We start from the raw sequence: 22,289 nt of genomic DNA, 5'->3' as shown, positions 1-22,289 counted from the left end.
ATGTCGTACAATCGAAGTGAATCAGTACTGCATCATTTGAAAATGAAATCAATCAGACCTGAATCACTTGAACATAATGTGAATTGAACTTGAAACTTGAAACACTTGAAAATGAAGTGAATCAGGCATGAATCTCTTGAAATCATTTGAACATTAAGGGCCAATTTCTTCACCTTCGCTTAAGCCGTAAACCACGTTTACCCATATGGTTAAACTAGGTTTAATGCCTAAGCGGTGGTGAAGAAACCGCTTATAAGTGAATCAAACCTGAAACAGTTGATTATGAGTAAACTAGATATGAACAGAGTTAGGAAAGTTCTGAGATTCACACTACAGTAGGCAAGCGTAGCGAATCACAGTCACCGGAGCCAGTGAAACTCACGCGTATCGCTGCTGTAGGCAAAATGCCTTGAACATAGCAAAACTCCCGTTGCTAAGGGCAACCCAAAACTACTGTAGAAAAATGTTCTATTTCCCGTTGCATTTCCCGCATTTGCAGCCTTCAATGACACTCCTGATTTAGAAAATTCATGTACCCAACATAGGCTACTTGATGAGATTCACAATTTTGAACTACTGTATTAGGAGAGCCACGTGATTTTCGCAAAAACCCAAGCCTACTACTATTACCATTCCCAGCACGATATGAATCACTAGGATATGAAGCGAACTGAATCATTTGGAAAGGAAATACTTGAATATGAAGTGAATTAATTCTGAATTTCTTGAATATAAAGTGAATAAATCCTTAATCTCTTGAACATGAAGTGAATTTGATATGATTTTTTTTGACTCCATATTCAAGTCAAACCTGAAATATTTGAATATGAAGTGAATCGAATCTGAAAGACTTGAATATAAAGAGAATCAGTCATTCATGACTTGGATATGAAGTGAATCAACATATTCAAGTGATTTGAATATAAAGTCAATCAAACTTGAATTACTTGTGTATGAAGAGATTCTGACTTGAATAATTTGAATATGAGTCCGACTTGAATCAATCGCATATGAAATAAGTCATATCAGAATCACTAGAATAAGGGGGGTCCGTAGCCTTGAGGTTACGCTTTCGCTTCATAAGCGGAAGGTCATGGTTTCAATTCCCAGCCCCTCCAAAAAAATAACCCGTCCAGCCACCAGAAGACGCCGCACGGAGGACCGTGCTTAGGGGAGCACATCCATCCTCCGTCAGTATCAGATGGTGACTGAGACAAACTGACCCACTTCGCAGGCAGCTAGCCTCAAACGACTCAGGAACACGGCAAAACGAACCACCGCAAGCGCAATGGACTATGGATTATGGAAATCGATTGGACCAACAGCAGAGCACTCTCCTACCTGCTCGGTGTGAGAGCAAAAGAGCAGAAGAGAGTGAAAGCAGATGTAAATATAGATTAGCTAAAAATAGAACTGTATCGGTAAGGAAGATACAGATAAACTGATTCCGGCACAGTAGTGGCCACGAGCACGGAGTGCCTTAAAAAAAACAGAATCACTAGAATATTAATCAAATCTGATATACTTGAATATACAATGGATCAGACCTGAATCATTTGAACTTAACATGATTTTGTCATTTATGACATCCACTTCCAAATTCCAAAGGCTTTTTAAACAGCATTCTGGACATTCTATCTTATCAAAATCATTTGGTTTAGGTACAGTCAACCCTTCATAACTGGATATTCCATATCTCGATATCGAGTTGAAGGGCCGTAGTGAAATCTTTAGATAGAATCAGTATAAGGTACTCATTTGAACATGATCAACAACGCCTTGATGCCCTTGACTTTTCCAACAATTTTGCCGAAAACTCATACTTTGTATTTCATTTAGTTCACAAGATAGAATTTGTTTCATACATTAAAAAAATATGCTTGCTAGTGCCACCTAGCGACAAAAGTAGGCAAACGTCCTTTACTTTCTGAACAACTATGCTGAAGCCTCGATCTTTCTACCTCATTTGAATCATAAGAAAAGAGTTGAGAATGATCAATTTCACATGTTCACTAGCGCCTTCTAAACAACTTTGTTGAAGACTCGAACTTTCTATTTTACCTGGATAATGAGATAGATGCTCATAATTATATGCTTACTAGCGCCACCAAGCGGCAAAATTGCGAACCAATTTACCTGTAATCTCGGTAATAAAGATAGAAAAAAATGTCTCTTCGAAGCGTCAAATATAAAAATGGTTACTACAATTTTACCAACATAAGGTTGTAAAAGTAGGCATAAATCGAGCTCATTCTTAAGATGCGTGTACCTTTAGGTTATTCTTAAAACACAACATAGATCCAGTAGTACCCATTCGACCGAAACTTTAACTGCACTATACCTTACGGCTGATCAACATTCATCCTTTACGTACTAAGGCCAATACATGCAGTCTACATCTACTACAGGTAGATGTGTAAGTAGATACACTTAGATGAGAAAGAAGTAAAAGAAAAACGGCGAAATTAGATCAACGCGGCGCACCGAACAGTGGTGCATCATGTAAGAGACCGCTTTTTCATGCAAGCAGCACCAGCTGATCATGAATGGGAAATCCGCGGTCGGTGGCAGCTCACAGTTGAGTCAGACTATAGCTATGCTAACATCGCTACCCAACCATTCATGTGTCTTTTACTTTTATTTATATCGCGCCAACCGGTGGTTTTCGTGGATATCTTCTTTGGGGCCTTTCTTAGCCGTGTGATAACGTCCGCAGCTATAAACCTAAATCATGCTGAAGGTGTCCGAGTTGGATTCCCGGACAGTCCAAGATCTTATCGTAACGAAAATTTCCTTTAGTTGAAGTAGCTTTATGATAGCTGAAGTAACGTTATAACAGCTGTACGATTCAGTAGGTCTTCAAAAATGTCATTTTTGGCGAATAAAACTCTCTGTTAATAATCCTGGAAGAACTCGTAGATCATCAAGCTCTATCCTAATGGGGACGTTGCGCTAACAAGAAGGAAATATACTTTTCAATGTTCATTTAAAATATATTATCAGACTAAATATTTCTATTATAATAGATATATCCTGTCATACATTATTGCACCAAACATTGTGCAGAACATGATAATTCGAATTAATTGGTTAAATCAGTTATCATTGCAATAATTATAATCAGTGCAGTGATCTCTAATTTTCTCTACTCTGATGTCATAGCTCGAAGAGTACGGAATTTGTTAGCCGCAAAGACCACGAATGCTGCATAGAAGTACGATCTCCACAAACAAACCCAAAAATTTTTCTCTCTTCGTCTGCCGTGTAAAAATCACAATCACACAATGATCGCACACGCTCCCGATGCTCAATTTTATGGCTTTCAAAATTTGCAATCGCATCATCATCTCCACCGCACCGAGATAACGTCAGCTGTGCACTGGCAACGAAGTTATGCGATCATGAAAGCGAAAGAGAAACAGGAATGGCATCGCCGAGATTTTGCGCACCGAAAGTGTAGGGTAGTTTTGGGTGATTCGGACTCCTTGGAGGGATATTTTCCTGGTGTCCAAAATCCAAATGAGTGCATGCTGGTTCAATTTATGGTAAACAAATTTAATTATTTCTCTGAATATGGATATAAGGCTACTTCTTCTCAGAGAAGCAGTCTTTGTCCCAGTTGGGACGTAACGCCAGAAAAAAGAAGAAGAAGATATAAGGCTACTGAATTTTTATCGCATTCAAATATTTACTCCTCGGAACAATACATTATTTAGAGTATGTTGTGAAAAAAATAAGCAATTTTGTGCAGCCGTCTTTGAGTTATGAGCATTTATGTTTCTGGACCAAAAAAAGATCTTGAAAACTTTAAAAACCTCATATCGTAATTCAGAGATTTCTCCAAGCATACTGAACCGATTTGTATGATTTTTTCAGAGTAGCTCCTTTTTACCTGGCATTGTTTAATACACATTTTTTTTTTTTTGATAAATTGACCAAAAAAATGGACACCGAAGACATTTTATATGGGGAATGTCGGTCCCCCAAGGAACATCGGAATATCTTCAAAACTAGATCACCAATAATTAATATCGACATAGATTCTTAAACTAGAAGAGTTTTTTGAGGTCTTGTGAAAAAATGGTGCAAAAATATTGAGAAACAAAAAAATTATCGCGATTTCAATATTTTTTTAGCGGTAAAAAATGAAGCTGTCATTAGTTTAGGTATCACTAGACCAATCAAAAGTCATGATGCTCAGGAGTCCGAAAGCATTATCAATCAAGAGAACGCTTTCGACAATTCTTGCAGGACAGATTTGAAAGAACAACAAAACCTACGCGTGACAGATAAGCAAATTTGGGCGGAATAAAAAGATTGAGATCCTGCGCAGAGGGTTCCATGGTGTCTACTACCTGGAAAAACCTGTAAAACCTGGAATTCTCAGGGAATTTTATTCAACCTGGAAAAAACCTGGAATTCTCAGGGAATTTTGACCACATTCAGGGAAATAATTTTGAAGCAGTAATTCATGGTTGAATATGTTCACGATTAACTATTTCGAAACTATTTTTGCACATAAACAACAAAATACTTGAACGATTCAGTTCATTAACATACTTGAACGTTTTTCGCGAAATGCTTTCAAATAGTTCACCATATATTTATCATTAAGTACTAAAATCATCGATCATTCGTAGTCCCGGAAAAAAATTTCTTGCAGGTTATGAATCTGCATGATTAAAATATTCAAAGGTAGCGGTTATATTACACAGCTGGACAAAGATAACATTTTTGCGTGTCTCAAAGATCAAATCATGTGCCTAGTAAATTTGCGGTTAGTTAATTTGAAGCTGATTTCGAAAATGTTCCAGCACATTACAATTTTGAGCTACGGATCCTTAAAGTTGTATAAAATGCTATTTTTTAAGGCTGAAAGTTAAACAACAAATAACTTTGTTGAAAAGTATTCTCTAACACATTAACTTTGAACTCTGTTGTAAACTAAGCAAATAAATCTTCATATAAGCTGGTTCTTGCATGTAAGTTGACTGTAGTAATTAAATAATGCATTTCAACACCCAATTTGAGGTAAACTAGAAAATATTTTTGAAAAATGCCAAGGTTTCAGTAACTCTAATTTTAATAAATAGCAGTATTTAGATGCTTGAAACAAAGAAAATGACCCGCAGTGTAATTGATTAATGTAAAAGATTAACGCATACATTAGTAAAATGAATACTTTTTAATAGAATTTCTAAATAGACCTTTTTCTTCAGACCAGACTAGCTGTTTAGAGCCCGCTCTCATAATATTTTTCAAACATTCCTGTTTTTCGTAGAAATTCTAATGAAATACAAAAAAAAAACATTTTATGTCCTTTGCAGAGTTGTTAGTAGGTCTTTTTTAAGATACTTGGTGTCTATTTCAATGCAAGTCTCGAAAAAGTTTCTATTTTTAAAGGAAGATCTTTAAAGTCTCTGTTTTGAACAAAATGGTCTCTTAAGTCACTATATTTATTATATTCCTTGCATTTAATCCTGATGCAAAACTATACACAGTAACGTTCAGCGACTATAATGCGACTATTCAACAGGCTCATCTAGATTTTTTTCTCAGATATCTCGAGGAAAAGCTTCAAGAAATATCCCAGTAACTCCAAGAGATTTGATCTGGAATACTTTCAAAGATGTTTTCTAAAATTTTAGAGTTGTCTCTACCAATTATCCCAGGAATTCATCCAGCGACTTTTCAAAGGATGCTTAGAGGAATTTCTCCAAATTGTGCTCCCGTAATTTCTTCATATATTTCTATGATTTATTTTTTTTTTCAAAAACTATCCCAAACTATGCACTAATTCTTCAATCGTTTCCTCCAGTTGTTACTGAAATTTTCTGTCACGTTTATCTCGGTTCCGCGTTTTCGGATAGTGAAAAATAGATTGATGGTGCTATGCCACCTGAAATTTTTTTTCATGCTCTCGTTGTTCGCAATTACGCCGATATTAGCAGATGCAATGTTATCTTGATTGTAGTGCTTTATGTAACGCTAAATAGCTGCAATAGAACTGGCTGATTGTGCTGTAATCGAAGTGTATTTTTTTAGCGAAGATTTTGAAGATGGCTTGTGGCGTGTAGACATGATCCCGTCGGTGCTACTCCACCCGGATTGGTTTTGTTTCGTTTGCGATAAGAGTGATTCTGACAAATTAAGAAGAAAAATCATACGGTTGTGAGATTTGCATAATTTTTAATGCTTTTTTTTAATTAAATATTGCTTCTTGCATTCGTTATTAGATTATTCGACATTTTTTCAATTCTGTCAAAAAGATTCCCACTTATGATTGACAGTTTTATTGACAGTTGATTTGTGTGAATAACAATAACATCGAGTATTGATATTATCACGTTAGTTTCTATTTGTTTGAATATTTGTTAACCTAAAGCTTTGTTTTATAAACTAACTACTTCTTTTACCACAGCAAGAAATGGCAGCAATATTGCTTCTTGCATTCGTTATTAGATTATTCGACATTTTTTCAATTCTGTCAAAAAGATTCCCACTTATGATTGACAGTTTTATTGACAGTTGATTTGTGTGAATAACAATAACATCGAGTATTGATATTATCACGTTAGTTTCTATTTGTTTGAATATTTGTTAACCTAAAGCTTTGTTTTATAAACTAACTACTTCTTTTACCACAGCAAGAAATGGCAGCAATAATGCAGGCAGTGAAACAACGCCACGCATCATCCTGCACGGTATATCACGCACTATATGGATATTATTTCTTAGGTCTCTCGAGAGCCAAGCTCGCTTTTATCTATGGGAAGCACCGGTCAACCATAAGCAACTGGATTACCACGTATGAGCAACAAGGATCGTACGGAAGAATTCAGAATAAAACCATCACTCGAAAATTTGGTATAGAAAAACGTCGCTGGCTCGTCGATCTATATAAACAAAAACCGCTACTCTATCTGCATGAAGCTGGAAAACTATTCGAAGATCATTTCCGGATGAGGATATCAGCCTCATCCATCTGCCGCATACTCCACAGTGAAGGGTTGACATGGAAGTGTCTTGAAAGACGAGCAATACAAATTAGGCAAGATGATGTATACAGATTCTTCATGGAGCTGAATTCATTACCATGGGATTACTCGAACCTACTGTTTTTAGATGAAGTCTCTTTTGACAACCGAGGAATGCTTCGTAATAGAGGTTATGCAGAGAAGGGTAAAAGACTAATCTGTCGTGGAGAGTTTGTTCGTAAACCACGAGTGTCCTGTCTATGCATGATTGGTCAAAATGGTATGTTGGAATGCAGCTACACAGAAGGAACATTTACTAGATTGAATTTCTTCCATCATATTCGCCAGTTCGCGCTCCAAAGCGATAAAGTTGAAACATATCCTGGCATACACTCAATTTGGATCCTAGATGGTGCACGGATCCATTGCGACGCGAGCATCATTTCTTACCTGAGATCGTTGGGTATTTACCCGATTTTTTTACCCGCGTATACTCTCTTTTACAACCCAATCGAGATCGTTTTCGGAACCATAAAAAGAAGAGCTCTGCAAGACTACAAAGAAAATGATACTCGTGATTTAAAACTGTTTATTTCAGAAATCATGACTAGTTTCTACTCGTACAAAATGGATCGATTGTTTCGAAAATGTGGCTACATAAACGGGGGAAAGTTTGACCCAACTGTAGCTTCTCCGGAAAACATAATCGATCTAGGTTTTGAAGAGAATTCACACAAACGAAAAACAGTTTGATTAGGTTAAAATCAATCATTCATTGTTTTATTTCATTAAAATACATAACTCTTGTCCTTGTTCATAAAACTTAATAAACCTCATACAAATCCAAATTTTTACATATGATCCATATCCTCCATGTCAATGATTTTTGACTTCAACTCCTGTCCCAGATCGTCTTCCTGAACCTTCACTGCCGTCTCCATAGCATTGATCATTGAATCACTCAGCCTGTCTCGTAATTCCAACGCCTCTAGACGAGTCTTGAACATTTTCAGTGAGGCGTTTAAGCATTCCACATTCGATTCGACTACGTCGAAAACTTGCCGCAATGCAACGACCTCTTCGTGATAACTATTATTCACGCTGTGTGCTACTGTTAGTTCTCTTCGAATAGCATTGACATGTAATCCTTCCTTCACACGAAACAGATGTGCAAGATGCTGCGGAGGGTGATCCTTGAGTGATTCTCTCAGGTGGGCAGGACCATTTAGTATGGAGTTAGCCCAAAATGACCATGCCATACCGTGCGCATCCAAATGTTTACCGTGTACTGACCTGAGCTCATCCGCCAGCCCGATTACAGCTTGTGTTGTAGCAGCACCTGAACGATCCCGTTCAGATGGGTCGATTAGGTTCTCCTTCACCGAGCTCCAGACTGTGCGATTACTCACAGACAATGAGTACACGTGCAAAAGAACTGTTATTTCCTTGTTTCTCCAACTTTGTAATAGGTTGCTGCTTTCGGTGAGCTTCTCCAGAACGTAGTGTCGACGACCCGATTGAAACAACACAAACTTGCCAAATTCCTTCTCAGAGGGAGATTCATTTTCCGCCCACACTGGGGAGGTTGTCCCGTCCGCTTTCACATCAAAGATAACCTCTCTATTCAAGTGCTCCTTAGCCAAGTTCCATACCTTACGAATGAAACTTGTAGTACTATGGGCACTAACTTGCCAGCGTGCAATATACGATCCGGAAGATTGGCCTTTGAATTGCCGTTTATATGCTAACAGGACACAACTGAAAAGATCCTTCTCAAAATGATTGGAGCCTTCGTCATCCACGGAAATACTGCTCTGTCGGTTTTCACGTGAATGGATACTGGCACTCGAGTTTTCCAATTCATCCAATGTTTTGTCCAGAGGATCCTCCGGCAGCTGCGTACTCCATGCATCCGGCAACTCAAAATCATCCAGATATTCTGCTGCTGGTGCATCCGCATCGCTATCTGTTTCGGTTCCCTCGTTCATGTTGCCTGACCGAAAACGCTTTCTTTCCTATTCAACCAAAATTTAGTCATTATAATTTGTGTTTAATTCGTTCGTTCTATTTGTAATACTTACAGAGGGATTAGATAAGCACTAAAATATAAATTTTCGAAAATGAACTTGTATCAGATCCAAAACACAGTCGGGAAAATACCGATACACAGAACAAAACAAAACAAACAAATGTCAAAAATGTGGTTACAGTGGAGTCTACAAAAATCGACCCATAAGGTAGCACTTGCATTTTGCGATTATCATTTACTATCAATTTTTATGATTGATAGTAGATATTTTTGCGCTACATTGCTATATTTAATGAAAACGATAAATAAAAACAATAAAACACATCAATTAAAGCAAAATTTCGAAACAACGAGAATATATACCTCTGTTTATTGTTATATGGCAAATCTCGTTAAATGTGGACTTGACTGTTGACTGGTGAGAACATATTTTGGTGTGACAAAATTTTTTGAGCAAGGGTCTAATACGGTGGAAAATTTGCAATACTTTTAAAAAATGAATATATATTGAAAAACCTGTGTTAAGTGTGAAAACCGCATTCGATGATGATTATTGTGCTACGCAGAAATATTCAAACCATTCTCCATTTATTGTGTGACGAAAAGATGATGGGTACATTGCCATGCCGTTAAGTTCTATTGATATACGAAACCATTCAGAGGATGTCGATTCAAATTCCCAATAGAATCATTCAAGTTTTTTGAGGAAACGGTTTTTAACTCGGCGTTTAGACATATGAATGTATTTGGTGAGTTTGTTCCGATTAGACCACATATATTAATGCAATCTGGGCTCTTTCTGTATCATGGGGACGGGCCAATTTATTTTCTCGTTTAAGAGAGCGAGTAATGACGCTCAAACCAAAGCTTTTTAGCTAGGGCACTAGGTGGAAATACCTGTGTCCCATCCCTGGAAGACGAACGCGCATGGAGTGACATAAACTTTTTTAGCTGCGTCACTCCCAACGATGATGAAACCATATCATTCACACTTACACCCAATTACAAAATATATACTAAACTATACCTACACTAAATTTCAATCCGGTCGCATCACTCGCTTATAGTGAATCCTAGACCATCACCTTTCCCTTCATCCAACTCCTTGACATCTATGAGGGCGTCGGTGAGTCGCTGGCCTCTCTTCAAGTAGGTATCATATCATCATTTTCCTTTCCTTTCCTCGTAACGGAGAAGATGGGCATGGCCGGCAATGGACATTGTCATGTCTTTTCATTTCTGACTTCCGATTGGATAGCTATTCCATCCAAAATAGTTCTCCATGAGCAATTGGAATAAGAGTGTTAAAGTAACTAACATGACAGTTTTCAGTATGCAATCTACGAAATACTCCGTTACCACGCAACGCACGTAACGCAACGCAAAATCGATTCCTCCAGTTGTTACTCTAAAGAATCGAAGATTCAAATAAGGTACACCGGCGCAAGCTGAAACGGCTGGGGTAAGATGAAATGACGTGGTATCAAAGTAAAATTTAATAATGATGATAAATTCAATTGCAGAAATACTGAGTTAACAGTTGAAACAAACTTTAAGGGAAGACAATTTTGCAAATATTTATCGGCATCATATTGAAAACTTAGCGTTTCATCTTGCCCCACCCGTTTCAATTTGCCCCGGTGTACCTTACAGAAATTTATTCAAGAAAACTTACACAAATGTATTCCAGAGTTTTGAAGAAATTCGCATAGAAATTTTACTAAGAAACCCCACAAGAATTCCTACGCTTTTTCGTTGAATTCCATTAGAGTTCATCCATGGTTACTTCCAGGAATTGCTCCAACAGTTTCTCGAGAGGTTATTCGAGGAAATCTATTCGATTGATTTTTGTTTTCAATATCTTAACAATTGATCTAGGAAATCTTCTAAAACTTCCAGGAGTTTTTTCAGAGATCCTTGTTCATCAAGAGTTGTGTACTTTAAACCTCACACAAGCTTCATCAGAGTTTGCTTTATTGGAAGCCATGAAGATAATTCCAACTCCAGGATAGCTTATTCTAAGCACAAAGAAAACCAGCTAGTCCATTCCTGCAGACAGCTACTGATTGATAACTCAACTAGCAACTGCTGTTCCTTTAATTCAATCCAGGTATCTACAGGGCTGTTAAAACAGTCGCGAATTTCGCGATTCTCGCGGATTTCGCGATTTTCGCGGATTTGTAGCGGATTTGGTGCGCCAAGCGCGAAATTCGCGAGTGAATGAAATTCTGTCGCGAAAATCGCGGATTTCTCAAATCATGCCACAAAAACAACGCCAACAAATTTGTTTTGAAACGTAGAATTGTGCACTTAAGTAACATTTTCATACAGCTGAATACAGTTTATTCAGCTAGAGTATACTCATTTCAGCTGACTAAGCTGCTACTCAGCAACTAATGTTACTTAGGACTGCCTAAGTAATTAGAAAATTTGTATTTAAAAATATAAACTGTTCTTTATAGTATAGTATAGTATAGTGCTCAATTTTACTAATAAGTGTTTGCAGGTATTTATTTGTTTTCCACCAATAATTTGAAACAATTCGAATATCAATACACAGCTGTTGTTTTTTTTTATTCTGAATAGCTGTGTGTTTTACCGATTCGTCGATTTTAGAGCAGAAAACTGTTTTTTTTTCAGTTTTAACATTTGGTCCATTTTTAATTGGGTCTTAACATTCCGCTAAGTTTATATACAAATTATTTGTTTTGTAAGCTTAAGGTGAAGCTGAATCGAAGCCAAACCTCAAATTTTCAAGGGCACAAATCTGGAAACTAAACATCCGTTTAAGCTGAAAATTTAATGGATTGGTCACTAGCTGGTGGCTACTTGCGATGTTTGGTATTACAATTTTTATTTCTTATGGCATAAAACATGCTTAGACAATGAAGCTAATTTTACACAATTGTTTTTCATCTATTCTACAAAAATAATAAACTTTGTAGGGAAAGAGCAAAAATTACAACAGATACGAAAAATAGTACGTTTAGGTAAATTTTCCAATGCATGTCTCTGAAAAGTATTTTTTATGTTAGATCTCTAAAGTCTCTATTTTTATCAAATGTCACTATTTGCCCTAATCGGCTTGCAGTGAATCCTGGTGCAAAATTCTAGAGGCACCAGAGAAGCCTTCAGAAACTATTACGCGACACACAACCACAAGTTACTAATGATATTTTTTTAGAATACGAGGAATGCTTCAGAAATTCTATTGATTTCATCCGTTATTCCTTCTGGAATATTTTTAAGGGTTGCTTAGAGGAGTTTCTTAAGAATTTGGTTCAGAAACTCCTAGAACACTCCATCGTACTACCTCCAGTGATTTTCACAGATATTATTCTGAATAAATCTTAGCGATTATTCCAGGATTTTGTTTTTCACTGATTCTTTCACCAATTTTTCCAGTTGTTACTTCTAGGAGATTGGTTTCTCTCAGTTTTTGAAAAAACTTGTTCATCTTTTTTTTTTTTTTTTTCTAGAAACCCTATAACAATTCCTTCGCCGATTGTTTTATTTATTCCAGGCATTATCATAAGGAATATTTTGGAAATTCATCTACGATTACTCTCAGGAACTACTCCAAAAAATCATCAGGCATTATGAGATTAAATATTTCATTTTTTTTTACAAGAATTACTCAATAAAATTGACCTGGTGTTCTCACTGATAGGGACAATAGGAATTAACGGCAAAATTCTTGAAATTTTGCGGGTGGCTCAGACGATGAACCAAAATTTCGCAGATCCATATTTTTTGGTAGATTTTAGCACAAAAAATGCATGTTTCAGTTAAAATATTTCATCGTGTTAAACTAGCACAATGTTAAAAACACGTTAATCAAGATAAAAAAAAACCTTTAGATGTCACTTAATGTGCGCATTTAAAGACTTTTTATCTTGATTAACATGTTTTTCATCAATCACAATTATTATTTCACAAAATTATGATGAAAATTTTATTAGTAGAGTCGAAATTCAAAATTTGAAATGAAACAATCAAGCTAGAACGACGTTCAAGTTAAAATAGGATGACACAATTTTTGATCGAACCATGATTCCGAAATTAATTAAATGTTTTTATAAGTAATTCACTAGAATTTACTGCGAATGTCATATAAATTCTCCAGATTTATCAAATTTCGCTGGTTTTTGCGGGATTTCCTAAATCTCGCGTCGATTGTCAAATTTCGTGGATTTCGAGGCTTCGCGAATTTCCATTAAGACACTTTTACAATAAAAATATCTGCTTTCTCCAGAAATTTCCCTCGGCATTTCTCCAGCATTGCATCAAAATATTATTGCTGAGCTTCAAACATTTCTCGAATATATTGTTAAATAAAATTTCAAAATATCTATGGATTCTTCACAACTTCTTTCGAGTTTCCACACCAGCAATTATTATAATTATTGTTCCGATCATTCATACATACAACTTTTCTTCAGGGATACTGTCCAAATTTATTCAAAGAGTTTCCCCTAGATATTATCAATGAAAAAATAACAATTGTCTCTAGAGAAATTTTCATTCTGTGTACGTCACTGATGTCCATAAATCTGAATTCTATTTTAAGGGAAAGGCTATTTTCTCTTAAGTTCGAATAGAGTATTTTATTCATGTCTGACTTTGATTATTAAATGCAGATTGCTTTGATGCTTTGATAAGCATTCTTGATTTTCGTGGAAAATAAAACAAAATCACATTTTTTTCTTAAGTTGTTTACACATTTGGAACAAACAGATATTTTGTTTTTTTTTTATGTGAAAAATACTTTAAAATCTATAGTTGAAGTATCTTAATGTTCAACTCCTATCTTTAAAAATAAATAATCAGTTATCTAGAATGAAAAAAAAAATCATTAGTTACGTCAATAATATTGAATCAGGAGTTTTTAAAAACTGGGAATATAAGGGAATATCATTTCTGCAAATGAGTAGACACACCCTGCATTGTGTTCGTTTTCATCATAATTGAGGATTTCAATGACAATTGCAATCAATTTTGTTTGGCGCGGGTTGGTGCTTCCAGGCGCGGATGGGATTTCAGAAGTCGCGATTTTCGCGGATACGATTTTAAAGCCCTGTATCTACAATTCATACATTTCCATTGAGCATAGTATACCTCTGAAAACTACCACCGACGATTCCCGTATATTCTACATACGGGTGCACTACAATCTCAACACTCCTCCTTAGTGTCGTCATCCGGATTGCTCCTCCTGTCGCCAAACTCCTCGTCCAGGTCCACAATGCTCTTCCAGGTTCTACCTTCTCGTCCAACACAAAGGTCGTCCGGGTTCTACCTTCCGAAGATCACGAAGCTCCTTCTACTTATCCACCACGAAGTTCAGGTTCTACCTCCTAACGGATCACGAAGCTTGTCGAGGTTCTACCTTCCGAAGATCACGAAGCTCCTCCTCAACTCGAGCCCTGTACAAGTGGTCCGACTCTAATGCTTGTCATGCTCTGACCAGCCAGCAGCTCCTCCTACGGATCCCGTGCGGCGATACACGGCTTATGCGGCCGATCCTCCTGTAGGGCACACTCGTAGATGAATCGTTCCTGGGCCCATAACCTATTGGAAAGCACGAAAATAATTCCAATACTATACAGGATAGCTTGTTCTAAGCACAAAGAAAACAAGCTATTCCATTCTGAGCAGAAAGCTACTAACTGATAACTCAACTAGCAACTGCTGTTCCTTTTATTCAATCCAGGTTCCTATCTACAATTCATATATTTCTACTAAGCATAGTATACCTCTGAAAACTACCACCGATATTACTCTTCCAGATTTTTATCAAAGATTTACTTGGGAAATACCTTAAAGAATTACTGGAGTAATTCCTTAAGAAATCTTAGAAGGAATCTCTAGGGTACATCCAGAAAGTATCCATAGAAAAATTTCAAGTTGAAATGTTGAAGATATCCTGAAAAACAATGTTGTAGGGAATTCTAAGAAAGACCCAAAAGTGCTTTGTGGAGAAGATACTGTTTTTTAGATGTTCTAAACGGGTATTTTTGAAAGGAAGCGTTGGAAGAATCATTGTATAAAAGTCTGGAGGACTTAAGGCCCAAGTAAAAATGGAGCAAATGTCAAAACTGAAAAAGCAGTTTTGTCCTTTTAAACCGACAAATTTTAAGAAAATAAAAACAGGTGTTTTATTTGTCAAATAAAAGAGATGTGTGTTTTTATTTTCTTCGACTTGACGAATTTAGAAGAGAATACTGCTTTTTCAGTTTTGACATTTGCTCAATTTTTAATTGGGCCTTGAGACTTCGTTGGAGAATATTTGGAGGAATTCCTAATGAAATCTCTGAGGTGTTTTCTGTGGTTCTCCTTCGAAAAATCCATATTGTATTCTTGAGCTTTCTTAAATGAAATTGTAGGGGGAATTACTTGTGAAAGAATACTTTTTTTTTTTTGAGTGTTTTGAAGCCATTTAGAAGCCCTATGTTAGAAATGAATTCAAATGCATTTAAAATTAATAATTCGATAATCATTAGTATTTAAGAGTTTTTTTTCTTTGTTGAGCCTGGAATAATTTCTTAAGACCTGGAAAAAAACTGGAAATATTAGGGAATTTCATTTCAGTAATCGAGTAGACACTGTACACGAAAGAGTTTAAGGCCGCACGGGATGTCATCATAATCACCCTATCCATTTCAAGAAGCAAATCCCAAGAACCACTCCATATATCGATGCAAAAATGTATCACTATGATTCTATATATGTAGTGCACAACCCGATAAATTTTCAGCTTCATCGGTTCACTAAAACTCGAGATTTGCTTCCACAAAGTTTTGATGATTATTGTTAGAGTGAGACGAAAGATAGGGAAAATAACACGGTCTCCCGTGTCCCCTTAATACAATGTCAAAGCAGACTTTGTCTGTTGCTGTGGAGCCCAATTTAACTCGCTAATACCACTATCATGAAGAACTAACACTCATTTTTAAATAGTGCGGTGTTATTTTGGGCTCAACAGTAACGTTTCCGAAAAAAGGCCTTTTCCAAATGTTTGTCCAGATTTTAGATTCAGAGGCATCTAAATAAATAACAATTGGCTATTCATGTTTGCCCTTTTGTAGAAATACAGTTTTATTCAAATTTTACAAGTAATAAATCTTGTATAAATTTACAATTTTTGCACAGATTCACGACCGAATTCAGAACTCAAACATTTATTGTACAAAGGTTTTTTCCCCCTTTCGAGCCAACTTGAACGACTTTTATCCAGTTGAACGGCATCTGTTCTAAACTCTTTTTATATTGTGTCCTGAGTCTAGTTAGATCGGAATCCCATCGAGGGAACCCTCTTGTAGACTTTTCACACCGCAGAAGCTTCTTCCAAGGCTTCTATAATGTAGAACGTTGTAGCAATAATGGCATCATCCAAATTACTTGGATTTTCGATGGATGGAGAGCATCCATGGAATTTTGTCGCAATCAACTCAATATAGAGTAAGGGAAAATGTAGCAAATCTTCAATGTTAATGCAGCATCCCAAACCATTTTCCCCTGAATTGGGAAAGGTATATTGGGACATTTTTAGAACAATTATTTCGCTTAACAAAGCTAAAAATTAGTACAATTTTCCGTTTTACAGAAAATTTATCATTTTTTAACCTTTATCATACTAAGTAGTAATTTAAGCTTAATTGTCAGGTATTTAACTTTTGCTATTTCTTTTTGCTTTACAGAACACGCCACTTAACATACCTGTAACTGCCACGTAACGCAACTCAACCAACAACGCCACTACTGAAAGTACCACTGTTCAACGACTTTCACTGCAATTGCAACCAACTGTCCTGCCAAGTGAAACTAAAGCAGCGGATTACGAGTTTTTCTTTATTTTATTCTTTTTACCTGTATATTTCATAAGAGAATTTATCAGTGCGATCGGTATCAGGAAATCCAGTCTAGTTATCGTTAGTTGTGATCTACATATTACTATTTAAGACTCTGGACTCAAACTAGTTGCTCTTAATCGTCAAATAGAGACTGGTGTCTAGAAGCGGTAGCAATGGCGGACACAGTCGAACCGGTAGTCGCTGACCTGCAGCATCAGCAACCGGAAGAGGACAACAACAATCAGATCGACCTGGCTGACACAGTAGCAAAGTTAAGCATCAACGGCACAGCAACTCACGATCAGCAAAACAATAGCTGCGATGAAAATGAAGACAACAACAATCTAGATACTAGCACTATCAACAACAACGTCGACGGTAATCACCCATCGATAGGGAAGCGTATTCGGCGAACTTCTGAAAAGCTATCAGGCGATGAACCGGGAGCCCGCAAGAAGTACTCCTTAGATCAATTATTGTCACTGAAAGACACAACAATCAGCAGAGAAAAGCCCACAACGATACCGGATGCATGTAGGTCTATATTGAAGTCATCGCACAATCCAATGATGGCCTCAAGCAGAAACTTCGGTAATCAGGATAACTCACTGCTGCCAACCTTCATGAGAGGCATGGATGGCGGCGGTGGAATGATGAACGCCCGACCTGGCCCAATGAAACGAGCACCATATCAGGGTCGGTTATCGGCCAAGGAGATGCGATCTGGAGGAGATGATGTAGACAGTGGAATCATCAAGGTAAATTTGAACATCTCCGAGGACGTCAAACTACGTGAGTGTAGCAACGCTTGGAGACCACGATTTTTACAGAAACAGGAAGAACTAGACGAAGATTCCAAGAAAACACAGGAACTGTTCAAGAAATTCCGTAGCGTCCTGAACAAACTCACGCCAGACAATTTCAATGCCTTGGTCGAACAGGTCAAACAGTACGAAATCGACACAGAAGAACGGTTGGATGGATGTATCAAAATTTTATTCGAAAAGGCCATCATGGAACCCAATTTCACCGACACATACGCCCAGATGTGTAAGGAACTAGGCACAATTATCAAGATCGAAACCAGCGATAACAAGCAACCGAACTTCAAGCGTAAGCTGATCACTCAGTGCCAGAAGGAATTCGAGAAGCATCACACTGATAAGGAAGAGAATGCTAGCGAATTGGAGGAATCGAAAAAGAAAGCCGCCGAAGGTGAGGAAAAAACAGAGGAACTCAACGAACTGCAATACGAACTGGAAGAGAAGGATGCCAAGATCAGACGTCGAGCCATGGGCACTATCCGGTTTATTGGAGAACTGTTCAAACAAGAGCAACTGACTTGTAAAATTATGTACACTTGCATCAATATTTTGTTGAGCGAGGAGATGTTGGATGAAGAAGCACTAGAGTGCCTTTGCAAGCTCTTGACCACGATAGGTGGTCGAATGGAGAAGGACTCCGGCCAAGACTCGCAAAGCTTGCAGTACTATTTCGATCGTCTGCAGGAGATCGCCGACAGAAAGAGCACAATCCAAGTGAGCAACCGAATCCGCTTCATGATTCTGGACCTAATGGATTTGCGGAAGAATAACTGGCAACCACGCAGGGCACAAGCCGCGCCGAAGACAATGGATGAAATTCAGAAAGAGGTCGAAACCGAAGAGAACAAAAACCGTATTCTGAACTTTGTGCTGTCGGGCAGTGGTGGCCGCGGCGGCGGTGGTCGTCAGGATGGCGACCGGCATCATCGCTACGACGGAGGCAGTGCTTCCAAGAACAAACAGCGCTTCGTCGACGACGATGGTTTCGTACAGCCGGTGTCGAAGAATACGTCTCGCCAACAGTTGCCGATGTTCGACCCGAAGAAGCTCAACTTGACGGTAAGTTGTCAGTTCACAGGTACTGTTGTGGGATTGTAGGAGAGGTAATTTTGTCTTGTACTGAGCCATCATGGGTTCTGATCATATATATTTTACTCTGCTTGTATCCAGTCGATTTTCCTTGAATTACCTTCTAGTTTTTTGTTCAAGGACAGATACTGCCACCGAGAGCTATAACTGGTCTGGTATTAACGGTTATGTACAGCAATCCTTCGATTAAAATGGCGCTTCCAACCCGGATGATTGAATATTAATTATCTTCAACGAAAAGAGCAATAGTTGCCCTTGCTTCCATTCGCTTGTGACCGGATTGCGTTCCTCCTTCGAGTTGTGCTTCCACAATTCTACTCGAATCAGAAGCATTTCGATTCTGAAATGTCAAATTTGATAATTGGTGCTACTTAGACGATTCATCATGACCTTGTCAGCGTCCCGCTTGAAAACGGACATAAAGTTCAGAGCTGTTAAAAATCGCAAATCCAACATATTCAGTTTTGTTGAAGACCCATAGAATATTGAATGGTTGAGATGTCGAAGATCATAATAAAACAACTTGTTAACTGATCAATGGTCAAACAACGAATGCAGGGCTGGTTTCTTTTTAAAGACTTGATCACTATTGCAATACAAGTCTCTATAATAAATGAAAGAAATATCTAAAGACTCCAAGCCACTTTTTTTACTATTTTGCTTACAGTAAATCTGGATCCAAAATTATAGAGGCTCCCATGAAGCCTTCATCAGAGACTACTCAATTATTCCACTCCAAAAGGTTATTCTGAAATTTCTTCCCAGAATCCTTGAGGAAACGCTTCAGGAGTTCTTCTAGTGAAATTTAACATAACTTTTTTCGTTTTTTTTTTTTTTTTTGAACAAATTGTTGGAAAAGCTAGTTGAAATTCTTAGAACTTTTCTTGTTTTTTTTTCGTAAAATTTGGAAACGTGATCCGAGTGGTTTCGGAGTTATCCAGATTGTCTTGGGGTACCAAAATTGGCCATATTATCCATTCAACGGATATTTCAAGATCCTGTTGAGCTAGAAGGTTGATGTCTTCGGCAAAGTCGTTCAGCAGGTCAAGAGCTATCTGGTTGTGACAAACTTGTTAGGTGGTGCTTATCCGCTAGGTGACTCTCCCCCTATTTCGTAATGCTTCTACTGACCTCTTGAGAAGTCGTCATGACCGTCTAGGGATCCGCGAACCTCCGGTTCTGAACTACAGGCACGGCTCTAGTCGCATCGCGTACTGAGTACACGCATTATGGAAATGCTCGCTAGACATTCACAGCGGGAGCGTGGTTGTGCTGACGAAGACTAATAGATCCTTCACATTATTCAAAATTCTAACTGAAATTCCATTTCGCAGCAAAAATCTCCGGAGGTAACCCGTCTCGGTTCGGCATCGATGTTCCAGGGTTGGGGCAAGAACAATGCCTTTGCTTCGTTGACCGATGACCAACAACAGCAGCAGCAGCAGAGTTCAGCTGGCCCACCCAGTTTCTTCGGCTCGGGAGGATTCGGCGGAAGTAGCGGCGGTCATTCGTCCGGAGGAGGCGGCGGTGGCGGCAGTAAAGGCGGCGGCGGCTACGGAGGAGGGAACAAAAAATCCGGCGGCGGCGGTGGAGGCGGTGGAAGTGGCAAGAAGCCCATGTACAATGGCAGAAACAGCAGTCGCTTCTGATGATAGGCCCAGGGTGTGAATGATGATAGGAATTTCCTGATTTAGCCGTTTATTTTCCAATTTTTGCGTCTTATTTTGCTGTTAGATCCAGAAAATTGAAATAGGGTAATTATTAAACTTTATACACATGTTCCCTGAAGAAAATTCTAGCAATCGATCTTCCAAATGTTAGGGCAGATTGAGGGCCAAACGCCTTTTTGCAGTAGGACAGGGTGGGATTCAGTTGAGCTGATCGACAATTGCTATAGTGTAGGTTGCAGCAACACTTTTTTTTACATAGAATGCGATTATATTTTTGTTAACAGGTTCTGCTTTTGTTTTCAAGATTATAGCTTTTAGAGGGATATTTCATAATAATCAAAACAAAACCGTAGTTTTTTCTGTACATTCAATCCGAGTTATCCAACTCTGCACTCAGTTATTGAAAACGAGTTTAACTATATTCTAGCCGGTTTAACACTGTGTTCATCAGAACTCAAAGTGATGTAATAGTAGTGCTTCACTAACGACGCGTAAAAACAGCCAATATTACTAACTAAAGTTCCTTTTGCAATATTTAGTTCACGGCGCAAGGGTACTGAAACTTCACTATACATATTCCGAGAGTGGTACCATAGTAGAAGTGCGCCAGCAAAGCAAGTAATGACCCTAGCACAGAGATACAGCTATGGAAAAAGAAAGGTGGAAACGGAACTGGACGTGAAAAGAGATTAAAGGAAAACGCATCGTTACAACCATTGCAACACGAGAAACACTACAACATAATAGTCAAGCTATAACGCTAATATATCGTCAAAATGAAATTTATCACCACATGATGTATAGATTAAGCTACAAATGCCTTTAAAACTTCCAACTGATTAGATATCTTAGTAGATCAAGATGCAGAGCAGTCATCATCCAACCAACGGTTGCTCTTCCTGACGATAACCATCGAGGTTATCATCAGACCCACGCAAGGAAGTAACTCCAAATCATGATGACGATTGATTTTGAAAACATTGTCGGTAAGTTTGCGGGAAAACGGAACTCTAAGCATAGGGACAGCGATATTATGTTTAAGTCATACAAGGCGTTAATGCTCAAAACATATGCAGCAACCGTATATAAATAAAATGATGAAATAGGCGACACATGGTCGATTATGGAATGATCGATTCTTAGGAAAATAATTAATTGCATAATAATATTAATAAAGTGGATAAAACTAATTTTAAACTTATTACGATGTAAAAGTCCAGAGGAGCAGACGCCTCTCTACTGTAACGGTGAACTTACCAGGAAAATCTTGTGTATTCTTGCAGATCATACATAGTTAAAAGTGTAAGCAGTTAAAAAAAAAACAACCACAAAAAAAATCCGTTATCCCAAAACCCAACCGTCCGTCGCTTTCCTATGTATGTTGTCCGAAAATCCCATTCAACCCGAGAAACACAGTCCCGGACGTTGTTACGATAATGTTGTTTCTATGAACATGTGGTTGGTGGTAGGTCTCTTTTTAGAGACTTGGTCTCTATTTTATTTTTTTAAACTTGGTCTCTAAGGGTTTCTAAAGTAACTTTATTTTCCTCCTTACGATGAATTTTGATTCGCAAAAGCTAACCACAGAGATTATTTGATTTGCTAATGTCCACAGGGATTATTTAAAAAAAAAATCAAATTGTTATTCCAGTATTTCTTTCAGAGCTTTTTCCACCAGTTCCAGTTTCCACTAATTTTTGCAGTAGTTTTCTAGCAGATCTTTTAATAATTCCTACAGAAGTTCTTCCAAGAAAATCTCAAAGGGATTATTCCAAAGTTTGTGAAGTAATTCGTTAAAGATATTTCCAGGGACCCCAACAAGAATTTCTCAAGAAGTTCACCGCAGT

The 22,289-nt window shown here is 37.7% G+C and overlaps 2 protein-coding genes across 3 annotated transcripts in view; one reads left to right on the top strand and one right to left on the bottom strand.

Moving 5' to 3' along the window:
* Positions 1–21,799, top strand: part of LOC5577545 (eukaryotic translation initiation factor 4 gamma 3) — a 35,418-nt gene extending 13,619 nt beyond the window's left edge. For both annotated transcript variants that reach the window (XM_021847105.1, XM_001656511.3), the window contains exons 2-3: positions 16,707–18,742; positions 20,107–21,799. In XM_021847105.1, the coding sequence (XP_021702797.1) occupies positions 17,033–18,742; positions 20,107–20,421 (2,025 nt within the window). In that variant the 5' untranslated portion in view covers positions 16,707–17,032 and the 3' untranslated portion in view covers positions 20,422–21,799. The remainder of the gene's footprint in view (positions 1–16,706; positions 18,743–20,106) is intronic.
* On the bottom strand, positions 7,552–10,099 carry LOC110676970. Its single transcript, XM_021847106.1, has 2 exons — positions 9,059–10,099; positions 7,552–8,992 (listed from the first exon to the last, which is right to left on the bottom strand). Exon 2 carries the CDS (start codon positions 8,963–8,965, stop codon positions 7,829–7,831), a length of 1,137 nt encoding a protein of 378 aa, XP_021702798.1. The 5' UTR covers positions 8,966–8,992; positions 9,059–10,099; the 3' UTR covers positions 7,552–7,828.
* Positions 21,800–22,289: the final 490 nt, after the last annotated feature.

This window comes from Aedes aegypti, chromosome 2 (assembly GCF_002204515.2).
Source record: "Aedes aegypti strain LVP_AGWG chromosome 2, AaegL5.0 Primary Assembly, whole genome shotgun sequence".
Lineage (NCBI taxonomy): Eukaryota > Metazoa > Arthropoda > Insecta > Diptera > Culicidae > Aedes > Aedes aegypti.
Note: the sequence above shows the minus strand (reverse complement) of the source record. Positions and strands in the feature narration are given on the sequence as shown.